Below are 13,618 nucleotides of genomic sequence, written 5' to 3'. Positions count from 1 at the left end.
AAAACCAGAGCAAAAGACTGCCCAGAGTTGTGCTCGGTCTGCTCTTTTTAGCAGACCGAGCGCAACCCATTTTTCCCCAACCCGAGAGTTGGGTTGGGGGGGGGGGGGGGGGGAGGGGGGCAAACGGTCCGCTATTTTTGACCGACCCCGCGCACCCCACTTTGAAAAAATCCTTCCTTTGTTAATTAATGATGTTTTATTACTAATTGCCCTAAGAATGGGATTAGCAACCCGAGGCCCCACAACAGGTGGTATCAGAGCGAAGTTAGTTCTTGGACTGAGTTAGATGAGCGGGGTAGATTGAGTCTTTTTTATTGATTTATTGATTCTTAAAGCATGTTGATGATTTGAACTGCTTTATCGCTTTAAGAACTATATGCTTATTTGATTCTTTAAATTGATTGGAAGCTTATATTGACTAGAATGAATCAGAACTCGATCTCGTGAGAAGGCATGAAAATGCTAATCAGAGGAGGACTGAAACAGACTTGTTATACTTGAGATTGTATTGTGTACTAATCTGTTTGATAATCAGATATGCCTCGAAGACCGATTACGAGACAGAAAGACACAGTTCCTCAGCCAGAACAGGCAATTGTAGAACCGATAGTGCCACTGACAACATAAATTCCTAGAACTAAATCGGGTAGTACTTCTAGAGATATGAGTGATATGACTGCTACTCCGATGGAAACTCTGTTGAAAAGATTTCAGTTTTTTAAACCGTCAACATTGAAGGGAACGGATAATTCTGCCGAGTGTGAGAGTTGGTTAGAAGATATTGAGCAGTTATTTGAATCCCTCGATTATGCTGATGACTGCAGAGTCAAACTTGTTGTTCATCAACTACATGATGTTGCCAAAGGTTGGTGGATAACAACAAGGAGAGCTTTGGAAAATCGAGGTACTATCATTACTTGGTCTGAATTTAAAACTGCTTTTTCACAACGATTCTTCCCAGTCTCATATAGGAAGGAGAAAGGAGCCGAGTTTGCTAGTTTGCAACAAAGGCAGTTGAACATCGAAGAATATGTTGCCAAATTCATGAGTCTGCTGAAATTTTCTCCCCACATAGCAGAAAGTGATGAAGCTCAAGCAGATCAGTTTATAAACGGCTTGAATTCGGATGTCTTCACGTTAGTGAATGCTGGACGACCAAATAACTTTGCCGATGCTCTTAATCGTGCAAAGGGAGCGGAAGCTGGTATACTACGACAGAGAGGAGCACAGTTTGTGCCACTGCCAGTTACACCGTCCCAGGATCAGCCACAGATTCCACCACCACTACCTAGATTTGAGAAAGGAAGTGGTAGCAGCAGGAAAGATTTCTTCAGGGCTAAAGGGAAACAGTTTATGAAAACAGGTAGCAGGTCTTCGAGCTCTAGTGGTCAAAGGAAGTTTCAGTCTGGACAGAGTTTTAGTTACTCTGGAGTTTACTGCAACAAATGTGGAGGTTGTCATGCCAGCGATCAATGTAGAGGTGTGTTTGGTACTTGTCATATCTGTAACCAGACGGGACACTTTGCGAGAGTTTGCCCACAATGTGGTTATGGAAGTTCACAGGGTGCTAGATCATCTAGAATAGTGACACAGCCAGAGAGGCAAGCATCCTCTGTTCATTCTTTCCAGCCAGATCCACCTCAGAATCGAGCAGGAGGAAGTCAGCCAGCGAGTCAACCTCCTAGGCAACAAGCTCGAGTCTTTGCTTTGACTGAGGAGCAGGCTCAAGCAGCACCTGATGATGTGATTGCAGGTAACTGTTCTATTTTCGGTTACCCTGCTTATGTGTTAGTTGATACGGGTGCTTCACACACGTTTATTTCTGAGCAATTTACTATATTACATGCATTTCGTATTGAACCACTAGCTACTATTGTATCAATCTCTTCACCTTTGGGGAGAGGTATTGTATCTGTGAAATCAGTTAAGAATTGTATACTACAGTATGAAGGCAATGTGATTGAGATAGACTGTATTGTGCTTGGGTTATCAGATTTTGATTGTATTATTGACATAAACTTGTTAACCAAGTACAGGGCTACAGTTGATTGCTTTCAGAAGGTTGTGAGGTTCAAACCGGAAATGGCAGACGAATGGAAGTTTTATGGTAAGGGTTCACGAGCCAGAATTCCTTTGATATCTGTATTGTCTATGACTCATCTATTGCAGAAAGGAGCAGAGGGATTTCTGATTTATGTTGTAGATATGATAAAAACTAGCCCGAAGTTGGTAGATTTTCTAGTGGTTAGCGAATTCGCAAATGTTTTTCCTGATGAGATTCCAGGATTGCCTCCGGCTCGAGAGATAGACTTCAGCATAGAACTAATGCCAGGTACGCAACCTATTTCGAAAGCTCCGTACAGAATGGCACCGATTGAATTGAAAGAATTGAAGGATCAACTTGAGGATTTTCTTGCCAAAGGGTACATTAGACCGAGCGTTTCTCCTTGGGGCGCTCCGGTACTGTTTGTACGAAAGAAGGACGGATCGATGAGGCTTTGTATTGACTACCGACAACTGAATAAAGCAACGGCAAAGAATTGTTATCCTTTGCCTAGAATCGATGATTTGTTTGATCAGTTGTAGAGTTCGTCAGTATATTCAAAGATTGATTTGAGATCCGGCTATCATCAGCTGAGGGTAAGAGATGAGGATATATCAAAGACTGCTTTCAGAACGAGGTATGGTCATTACGAGTTTATTGTTATGTCTTTTGGTTAGACCAATGCCCCGACAGTTTTTATGGGATTGATGAATCGAGTATTTCAAAAATATTTGGATGACTTTGTCATTATTTTTATCGATAATATTTTGATATACTCGAAGAATTTATGTGGTCATGCAGAACATCTGAGAATCGTGTTGAAAACATTGAGAGAAGAGAAATTATATGCCAAACTGTCAAAATGTGAATTTTGGTTGCAGAAAGTTGTTTTTCTTGGGCATATTATTTCAGGAGATGACATTTCAGTCGATCCGAGCAAGGTTGAGGCAGTGATCAGTTGGCCTAGACCTATATCTATACCAGAGATACGAAGTTTTATGGGCTTGGCAGGTTATTATCGAAGATTTATCCAAGATTTCTCGAGTATTTCAAAGCCTATTACTCAGTTGACACGGAATAATGCTCCGTATATCTGGACAGAAGTATGTGAAGCTAGTTTTATTGAGCTAAAGAAGAGGTTAACGACTTCACCAGTCTTGACGATTCCCTCAGGTATTGGTGATTTCACTGTATATTGCGATGCTTCTCACAGGGGATTGGGTTGTGTTCTTATGCAGAGAGGTGATAAGTGTATTTTATACACTTAATTTATATATGATTTTAATTGTTAAATATTGGTTTCGAGCAGATTTATGTGTGTGTGTTGTTGTTTTTGTGTTCGTAGGGAATTATGAACATTTGGTGGAGAAAAGAAGAAATTAATGGAAAAGAAGAATTATTGTGGAAAAGAGAAGAGAAAATAAGATTTTGTGAGAAAAAGAATAAAAGAAAAGAAAATTGAAGAAGAAAGAAGAAAAAGAACGTACAAAGAAGAAAAGAAAAAAAAAGAAATATTATTGGGCTTTAACATTGGGCTTATTATTTGCGCTAAAGTAGCGCTAAAGAAGAGGAAGGGAAAAAGAAACGCGCAATGAAGTGAAGAATGAGAGATTCAAAGCAGAGATGCATGCGCGCCCGCCTAGCTCAACTGAGCGCCCGCCTGTCGCAATTCAGTGATTGATTAATTATTGGGAAAGGGAAGTTTTAATATTTTGTGGGCTTTATTAATGGGCTTTCGGATGACGGTATAAAAGGGAATTTAAGTCTGAAATCAGAGAGGAAGCCGCCACAACACACACGTACAGATCAGAGACATAGATTGATCGTGATTTCTGGAGAACTTGGAGCTTTAATTGAAGAAAGAAGACGGAGATCGATAGTTCGGACACGGCGTCAACGACAGATTTGTTTTCTTTAATTTATTTAATTCTGAATTTATGTCTGGATTTTTGAACATGATTTGTTTTATTCAGAATTTTATTATGAACTAATTTTTATAGTCTAGAGGTCAGATGGAACCACGTGTAGACACTTTCATGAATTTTTGATTTTATTGAATTGAGTTTCTTCTACATTAATTGTTTTTTAGAATTTATTGTCTTTTCAATTACCTGATCAATAATTGATTTGTTATATTTATTTGAAATCTGGCACTCGGGAGAGGAGATTTTGAATAGGACCATTAGAAAATACACTGTTAATTATTTATATTGCTCGGGAGAGTGTATAATTTTAACAGAGCTTTTAAAAAGAACATTGTTTTGTGATAGATCACTGCGATAAATTCTTAATAGGGATATTGGAATTGAATTGTAGTTGATAAACATTATTTGTTGCTCGGGAGAGGGAAATAATAAACTTAAGTGTTCTTGGCTATTAATTGACTGGAATTCATGAAGATTAATTAATTAGGATTGATTGTTGTTGAAACCAGGTGAAATCTAAACCTCTAGACCATTTTTCTCTGATTGATATTTATCTGAAAGTTGTGTGCGTGCTATAAAATCATCTGCTTATTTTTATTTTTATGCAAATCTCTCAAATATTAATTTTCTAGATAAAGTTTGGACTATTTTAATTACAAGAACTAAATATTTTCATTTTACTCTCTGTGGGAACGATACTTGATTCATTCACTATATTAAAACTTGACACTCGTACGCTTGCGAGGAATTTTCACAACAAGTTTTTGGCGCCGTTGCTGGGGAGTAAATTTTAATTATTTTTTTTAGTTTTGTTACCAATTAGTCTGGATTTTAATTTAGAGTTTTATTTATTTTATTTTAAGTTACTAATTGATTTCTTCTTATTTTTAATTGCAGTCTATGCGACGATCTCAAAGTGCGAATTCTTTACTTTTTGATCCGGAGATCGAGCGCACTGCACGTGCTTTAAGAAGAGCTAGAAGAGAAGAAATTTAAAGAATGGCTGAAGAAGAAGTAAATCAAGCTCCCCTGGTTCCAATCAGAGACCACTTCAGACCGACGATCCAGACTCACTATTATGGAATCGGTCGAGGGACCATTAACGCCAACAATTTTGAACTGAAGCCGGCGTTAATCAACATGGTGCAATCAAACCAATTCAATGGAAGCGCTACAGCTGATCCTCACCTGCACCTGCGAACCTTCTTAGAAATTACCGATACGGTAAAAATTAATGGTGTGTCTGAGGATATTATTCGTTTACGCTTGTTTTCGTTTTCTCTCAGGGATCAAGCAAGGAGTTGGTTGCAGTCACTGCCACTAGGAAGCATCACTACTTGGGAGGGGATGACAGAAAAATTTCTTGCGAAATATTTTTCACCTGCTAAATCCACCCAATTGAAGATCGAAATCAGCACTTTCCGACAGATGGACACTGAACATCTATACGAGGATGAATGTGGATTCTGCGGCTGGAGGTACTATATTTGCAAAGGACCATGTACAAGCCTATGATATGTTGAAGCAGATGACGATCAACAGTTTTCAATGGCCATCTGAGCATACGGGAGTCAAGAAGCCAGTTGGAGTGTATGAAGTGGATCCTCTCACATCGATCACCGCTCAATTATCTGCACTAACTATACATGTAGCTTCTTTGAATAAGATTAATGTTGCAAATTCAACTGGAGTTGAAGGATCACATACCCCAAAGGAAGTTAATTATATCAATCCTAATGGCTACCGAGGTTATGGAGCTTACAGAGGTAGTACAGTTCCCAATACTTATCACCCTAGTTTGCGAAATAATGAAAATTTTTTATATGATAACAATACTAATAAAGGTGATGTTAAGTTTTCTTTGGAGGTACTAACGTGGATGTGGTTAGTACCTTTGTGCAGGAATCAAGTAAGAGGATGGCGAGAACTGAGTCTCGCCTTGACAGCTTGGAGACACATGTGGTAAATATGGGTGCCATGATGAAGTCTATGGAGACTAGCATTGGGCAGTTGGCAAACGCACTGAAAGATAATAATCGCGGCCAAATCCCAAGAAATACTGAGGTGAATCCCATAGAACAGTGTAAGTCCATAGAGTTGAGGAGTGGAAAAGAAGTTGGAGTCCAAGAACCTACTGTTGAAGAGAAGAAATTTGAGGAAAAAGTCGAGGAGAAGGAGCCTGAAACTGAGCCGAAACCGATGTACAAGCCTCCACTGCCATATCCGCAGAGGTTCAAGAAGAAAGCTTTAGATGAGCAGTTCTCCAAATTCTTGGAGATTTTCAAGAAGATTCATAATAACATCCCCTTTGCTGATGCTTTGGAGCAAATGCCAAATTATGCGAAGTTCATCAAGTAGGTGATGTCAGAGAAAAAGAGGCTGTTAGAGAACGAGGTGGTGAATCTAACTGAAGAATGTAGTGCCGTGCTACAAAAGAAGATGCCACAAAAGCTTAAGGATCCAGGGAGTTTTACTATTCCTTGTTCTATTGTTGGTTCTCATTTTACGACTGTACTTTGTGATTTAGGGGCCAATATTAATTTAATGCCATTATCAATTTACAGGGCCTTGAAGTTGGGAGAGATGAAATCGACTATGATTTCATTACAGTTGGCAGATAGAAGCATCACATATCCACTTGGCATTGTTGAAGATGTTCTAGTCAAGGTGGATAAATTCATCTTCCCAGCGAATTTTGTGATATTGGACATCGAAGCGGATTATGGTGCTCCACTGATTTTTGGGAGACCATTTTTAGCTACGGAGGATGCCAAGATCGAAGTCAAAAACTGTGAATTATTGATGGGTGTGGAAGGCGAGAGAGTGATTTTCAACTTATTCATGAAGACACCTAATCCACCCATCGAAGAATTGTGCTTAATTAAACCGGTTGTGAAGTTGGAGAAATGTCAAAGAGCTGATTTTGCGGTTGATTCATCAAAGGAGAGAGCGCCAAATTTATCAAAGAATAAGTCCACGAAGAAGAGATCGAAATTTAAATGGCGGTTCGTGGAATTTATTTGGCGAGTGAAAGAGAAAGGGAAGACTTAATACCGGTGAAAGTCGGGCTGACGACTCTAAACCAAGCGCTTTTTGGGAGGCAACCCAAAAATTTTTGTGTTATTTTATTTCTTTTTATTTTATTCAATTTATGTTTTATTTAATTTTTATTTTTGTTCATCAGTTATTTATGATTTGTGAATTATTATTGGGAATTTTTTTTTTGGGATGCTTGATGTTATAAAATTTTTGAATTTTTCAGGAATTTAAATATTGTGGCAGAAGCTTATGCACGCTCGCTCAAGATTTGAGGCGCCCGCGTAGCCTCTTCGGGCTTTTGAAATTCGAAATGCACAAACTAAGTGCAAACGAAGCTTCCAACCGCACAAGACTTGCGCAATCGTTCTGATCGTTTGCACATCACCAGCGCAAACAACGAATCCCATCTGCGCAGCTCCTAGGCGCAATCGCGCATGTTGTTTGCACAAGACTCAGCGCAAATGAGTTTCTCTTCCGCGCACGTTCAAGCGCAAACGCGCTAATGGAAAGCGCAACACCAGCGCAAACAATGACCCATCTGCAAAATAATAAAGTGCAATCGCGCATCTGAACAACTCCTTATCGCGCAATATAATTCCTTCAGACTTGAGAATCGCACTACATGCTCTTTTTCTCCATATAGTCTTTATCTCCCTTGCACTTTATCTTACGCAAGCTCTTGCCTCTACACCTTCTCCAATCAACCAAATTATCTCTGGCATTTGGGATTTAAATCAAGGCCAACCTTCAGAAGTAGTACCTCTGCTTCGTACGCTCAAACAGGGAAGTCTCAGAGTTTGTACGTTTTTCTCCTTGAGGTAAGAATATCATTTTTTCTTCAATAATTCAGCACCTGGGGTGTGAATTGAGGCAGTTGATCAGTGATTTCTTAAATTTTTGGGTTGTGAACGGTTGATGAAGGTCAAATTGAATTAGCATTGAACTAGTGCATGCCAAGTGTTTGATGAATTGTCTGGGATATCTTTGTTGTTGAACGTTGCTGAGTTGTGTATATGAGACTGTGGTAATTTGATCGAGGCATTTGATTTGTATTGAATTGTTGAGTTACAATGCCGCCGAAGAATAAAGGTAAGGGAGCACTGTCTTCTTCATCTGCTGCCCCATACGATCGGCATCGTTTTTGGAATGCCACAGCCGAATGTTGATTTGACGGAGAAAGGAATGCAGAAAGAACGAGGAATGAGCCAGAGAGAGCTTGATGCTCCGACACTAATTGAAGCAAGAAGAAGAGGATGGGAAACGTTTGTTAAGAGTCCGTCGGAGGCCGTTATATCTTTGGTTTGTGAGTTTTACGCTAATCTAATGATCAAAGATGTGAATTTCAAGGTTAGAGTTAGAGGTAAAATGGTGGTGTTTGACAGGAGTACAATTAATAATCTCTATGACATGCCAAATATTGAAGATGATAAGTACCAGGCATTCAAAAACGATCCATTTCCCGATGATCTTGTACTTCAGACTTTGTGTCATGAGGGGGCGGAATGGAAGAAAAGTGCAAGGCAAGAACCTGTTACAATTCCATCTATTTTTCTTCGACGAGAAGTGAATAATTGGTATGAGTTTGTGGCTGCCAGGATGTTGCCATCTGGGCATACATCAAATGTGACGAAGGCTAAGGCTTCTCTTGTTTACTGCATTGTGACGGGAAAATCTGTTGATGCTGGGAGAGTGATTCAAGATTCTATCATTGCTGCTGTTAGGGGATCCTCGACTATCAATATACCCCATTCCTCTTTGATTACAGAAATTTGCCAGAGAGCCGGTGTTGTATGAGATGATACTGAGCAACTTCTTGAGATACGGGGTCCTATAAAAATTACTGGTGCATTGAAACGAGATAAGAAGAAGAAGGCGGCCAGTACTTCTGAACAGGCAGCTGAACCACCGCAGCCCTCTGAGCCACTACCACACTTTGCGTCAGCACCTCCCCATTTGGAAGAGCCTATGTCACTACCGTCGCATCAGGCCACTGAGTATTCTACTCCTGATGATTCTAAAGTCGTGCTTGCTCAGATGAAGAAGCAGTGGAAGATGATGCAAGCACATATGACATTTATGCATGACTTCACTGCCGCTCTCGCCCAGAATTATACTCCCACAGTTGTACCATATCCACCTCCTCCACAGTGGTCGCCTGATGGTACTGCTGATGCTGCATCTTCTTTCCATGGAGATGATGATGATGACGCCGGGTACTGATGCTTGGTGTCGAAGGTACGTGTCCCTTGTTCTTTTTCTTATTTTTTAATCATTAGGGATAATGATTTTAATAAGTTTAGGGGGCTTAATCAGTGTTTGATTTAGTGTTTGATTTGGTTGGTTGATGATTGTTTCCTTGAATTTCATTGGGTGCTTCATAGATAAAATTTTTTGTTGAAGTTTAGGAGTGTTAGTTGAGTTGAGTTGAATTGAAAGGAAGTCGAGAAAGATATGGATGCATGGCCAATGATGAAAATTTTTGTGCTATAACTGAAATCAATGACTGTCTATCTATCTGACAAATATTTTTGAAAAAAATGGAACCAATTGAATGAACAATTTCCTATATACTCTGTGATTAATACTTGAATCTGATTTTTGAAACATACAGACATAGAGATGATTGAGGCATTGTTTGGATTTTTTGGGCCTGATTTTTATTGAATAAATTTATCCTTAGTTTCCATTTGAGCCTACACGTGAAAATCATCGTTTACTGCTGATGATTAGTTTTTCTGCATGAGTTGATATTTGTATGAATTAATTGTGGATTGAGACTTGTCTAGAACTAGTTCGTACACTCTTCGAGGCGAAATACGGGCAAAACTGTGATTAGGAATGATTTAGTTGATTTTTTCTGAATTCGTTTGAGCCTTTCAAGCTATCCATAAATTTATGTTATCCCTAGTACCTTGTTTGAGCCTTATTGAAAATCGAATGACATGCGTGTAAACGTGTGATAAACCCCCATTCGTCATTATTTCAAGGTCCTACATTGACTACCTGAATAGCCTAAACACTATTTCCTACCTTTAAGGGAGTAATTTGAATGCTAAATTGTTATATGCTCCTAGTTTTATTTGTGAAAAGGGAATGGTGTGGTGGAAGAATTGGAAAGAGAAAAAGAAAGAGGTAGTAGAGAAAAACAAAAAAAGAGTTAAAAAGAGGTTTGAAAAGTTATGAAAAAAATGGTAGAAGAAAGAAAAATGTGGTTGAAAAGAGTTGTGAAAGAAGTAAAGAAAAAGTTGAAAAATCAATGAAGTGAAAAAGAGTGTGAAATTGTAAAAAAAAAGAGTTGGAATTAGAGTTTGAGCATAAATTACTCCATATTTTGAATTCTAATCCTTCATTTGTAGCCATGAGCCAGGCCTTACATTATAAGCTGATTAAGTCCTATTGACCGAGTCTCAGTTGCCCAATATACTAGTGGAGAAGAGTTGCGAGAATTTAGCCTATGGACTGTTGATTGATACTTTTAATGATTATGAATTTTGATCGAAACACGCACACACTATTATTCTTTGCTTTTAACCGATTGTGATTGTTTTTTATTTCATATCCTTTATTTGAGCTTATTCTATCTTGAAAAGTCCTCATGATCTATGAATGTTTGAATTGAGTTTGGATAAGGGTGTTTTGAACTGAGTCGCGGAGATTGTGAGTTTATGCGGTTATTTTGTTATGATTGAAACTTTCAAGTGTTAGTAGGTTGGATGGGATTGGATTTGATTATTTTGAAATTATTTCTAAGGCCATTGTTCCATAATATTTCTTGACTAGTCTTTTTGGTGAATTGAGTTTTTGAAAGTATGGTTTTTATTAGTTTTGCTCGGGACTAGCAAAAGTCTAAGTTTGGGGGTATTTGGTAAGTGTATTTTATATATTTAATTTATATATGATTTTAATTGTTAAATGTTGGTTTCGAGCAGATTTATGTGTGGGTGTTGTTTTTGTGTTCGTAGGGAATTATGAACATTTGGTGGAGAAAAGATGAAATTAATGGAAAATAAGAATTATTGTGGAAAAGAGAAGAGAAAATAAGATTTTGTGAGAAAAAGAATAAAAGAAAAGAAAATTGAAGAAGAAAGAAGAAAAGGAACGTACAGAGAAGAAAAGAAAAGAAGAGAAATGTTATTGGGCTTTAACATTGGGCTTATTGTTTGCGCTAAAGTAGCGCTAAAGAAGAGGAAGGGAAAGAGCAAACACGCAATGAAGTGAAGAATGGGAGATTCAAAGCAGAGATGCATGCGCGCCCGCCTAGCTCAACTGAGCGCCCGCCTGTCGCAATTCAGTGATTGATTAATTATCGGGCAAGGGAAGTTTTAATATTTTGTGGGCTTTATTAATGGGCTTTTGGATGACGGTATAAAAGGGAATTTAAGTCTGAAATCAGAGAGGAAGCCGCCAGAACACACACGTACAGATAAGAGACATAGATTGATCGTGATTTCTGGAGAACTTGGAGCTTTAATTGAAGAACGAAGACGGGGATCGATAGTCCGGACACGGCGTCGACGACGGATTTGTTTTCTTTAATTTATTTAATTCTGAATTTATGTCTGGATTTTTGAACATGATTTGTTTTATTCAGAATTTTATTATGAACTAATTTTTATAGTCTAGAGGTCGGATGGAACCTGGTGTAGACACTTTCATGAATTTTTGATTTATTGAATTGAGTTTCTTCTACATTAATTATTTTTCTAGAATTGATTGTATTTTCAATTACCTGATCAATAATTGATTTGTTATATTTATTTGAAATCTGGCACTCGGGAGAGGATATTTTGAATAGGACCATTAGAAAATACACTGTTAATTATTTATAATTCTCGGGAGAGTGTATAATTTTAATAGAGCTTTTAAAAAGAACATTATTTTGTGATAGATCACCGCGATAAATTCTTAATAGGGATATTGGAATTGAATTGTAGTTGATAAACATTATTTGTTGCTCGGGAGAGGGAAATAATAAACTTAAGTGTTCTTGGCTATTAATTGACTGGAATTCATGAAGATTAATTAATTAGAATTGATTGTTGTTGAAACCAGGTAAAATCTAAACCTCTAGACCATTTTTCTCTGATTGATATTTAGCTGAAAGTTGTGTGCGTGCTATAAAATCATTTGCTTATTTTTATTTTTATGCAAATCTCTCAAATATTGATTTTCTAGATAAAGTTTGGACTATTTTAATTACAAGAACTAAATATTTTCATTTTACTCTCTGTGGGAACGATACTTGATTCATTCACTATATTAAAACTTGACACTCGTACGCTTGCGAGGAATTTTCACAATAAGTTTTTGGCACCGTTGCCGGGGAGTAAATTTTGATTATTTTTTTTAGTCTTGTTACCAATTAGTCTAGATTTTAATTTAGAGTTTTATTTATTTTATTTTAAGTTACTAATTGATTTCTTCTTATTTTTAATTGCAGTCTATGCGACGATCTCAAAGTGCGAATTCTTTACTTTTTGATCCGGAGATCGAGCGCACTGCATGTGCTTTAAGAAGCGCTAGAAGAGAAGAAATTGAAAGAATGGCTGAAGAAGAAGTAAATCAAGCTCCCATGGTTCCAATCAGAGACCACTTCAGACCGACGATCCAGGCTTACTATTCTGGAATCGCTCAAGGGACCATTAACTTCAACAATTTTGAACTGAAGTCGGCGTTAATCAACATGGTGCAATCAAACCAATTCAATGGAAGCACTACAGCTGATCCTTACCTGCACCTGCGGACCTTCTTAGAAATTACCGATACGGTAAAAATTAATGGTGTGTTTGAGGATATTATTTGTTTACGCTTGTTTCCATTTTCTCTCAGGGATCAAGCAAGGAGTTGGTTGCAGTCACTGCCACTAGGAAGCATCACTACTTGGGAGGGGATGACAGAAAAATTTCTTGAGAAATATTTTGCACCCGCTAAATCCACCCAATTGAAGATCGAAATCAGCACTTTCCAGCAGATGGACACTGAACAGCTATACGAGGATGAATGTGGATTCTGCGGCTGGAGGTACTATATTTGCAAAGGACCATGTACATGCCTATGATATGTTGGAGCAGATGACGATCAACGGTTTTCAATGGCCATCTGAGCGTACGGGAGTCAAGAAGCCAGTTGAAATGTATGCAGTGGATCCTCTCACATCGATCACCGCTCAATTATCTGCACTAACTTACACAGGTAGCTTCTTTAAATAAGATTAATGTTGTAGATTCAACTGGAGTTGAAGGATCACATACCCCAGAGGAAGTTAATTATATCAATCCTAATGGCTACCGAGGTTATGGAGCTTACAGAGGTAATACAGTTCCCAATACTTATCACCCTAGTTTGCGGAATAATGAAAATTTTTTATATGCTAACAATACTAATAAAGGTGATGGTAAGTTGTCTTTGGAGGATGTGATTAGTACCTTTGTGCAGGAATCAGGTAAGAGGATGGCGAGAACTGAGTCTCTCCTTGACAGCTTAAAGATACATGTGGTAAATATGGGTGCCATGATGAATTCTATGGGGACTAGCATTGGGCAGTTGGCAAACGCACTAAAAGATAATAATCGCGGCCAATTCCCAACAATACTGAGGTGAATCCCATAGA

The 13,618-nt window shown here is 38.2% G+C and overlaps 1 protein-coding gene across 1 annotated transcript; it reads left to right on the top strand.

The window, feature by feature from the left end:
* The first annotated feature begins 663 nt into the window (after window positions 1–663).
* LOC140873547 (uncharacterized) lies at window positions 664–3,427 on the top strand. Its single transcript, XM_073276712.1, has 6 exons — window positions 664–865; window positions 962–1,660; window positions 1,754–1,903; window positions 1,994–2,332; window positions 2,957–3,217; window positions 3,390–3,427. The coding sequence occupies exons 1-6, from the start codon at window positions 664–666 to the stop codon at window positions 3,425–3,427; spliced, it is 1,689 nt and encodes a 562-aa protein (XP_073132813.1).
* Window positions 3,428–13,618: the final 10,191 nt, after the last annotated feature.

Source organism: Henckelia pumila, unplaced genomic scaffold (assembly GCF_033568475.1).
Source record: "Henckelia pumila isolate YLH828 unplaced genomic scaffold, ASM3356847v2 CTG_627:::fragment_1, whole genome shotgun sequence".
NCBI classification, from domain to species: Eukaryota; Viridiplantae; Streptophyta; class Magnoliopsida; order Lamiales; family Gesneriaceae; genus Henckelia; species Henckelia pumila.
The sequence above is the reverse complement of the archived record's forward strand: the minus strand, read 5'-3'. Positions and strand labels throughout refer to the sequence as shown.

What these genes read in the sequence shown, in the direction of transcription:
- LOC140873547 (XM_073276712.1), top strand. Translation starts at nt 664, where the DNA reads ATGAGTGATATGACTGCTACTCCGATGGAAACTCTGTTGAAAAGATTT. An exon ending in TCAGAATCGAGCAGGAGGAA is followed by an intron (nt 1,661 to 1,753) that starts GTCAGCCAGCGA and finishes ATGTGATTGCAG; the next exon opens with GTAACTGTTCTATTTTCGGT. An exon ending in CAGCATAGAACTAATGCCAG is followed by an intron (nt 2,333 to 2,956) that starts GTACGCAACCTA and finishes ATATTATTTCAG; the next exon opens with GAGATGACATTTCAGTCGAT.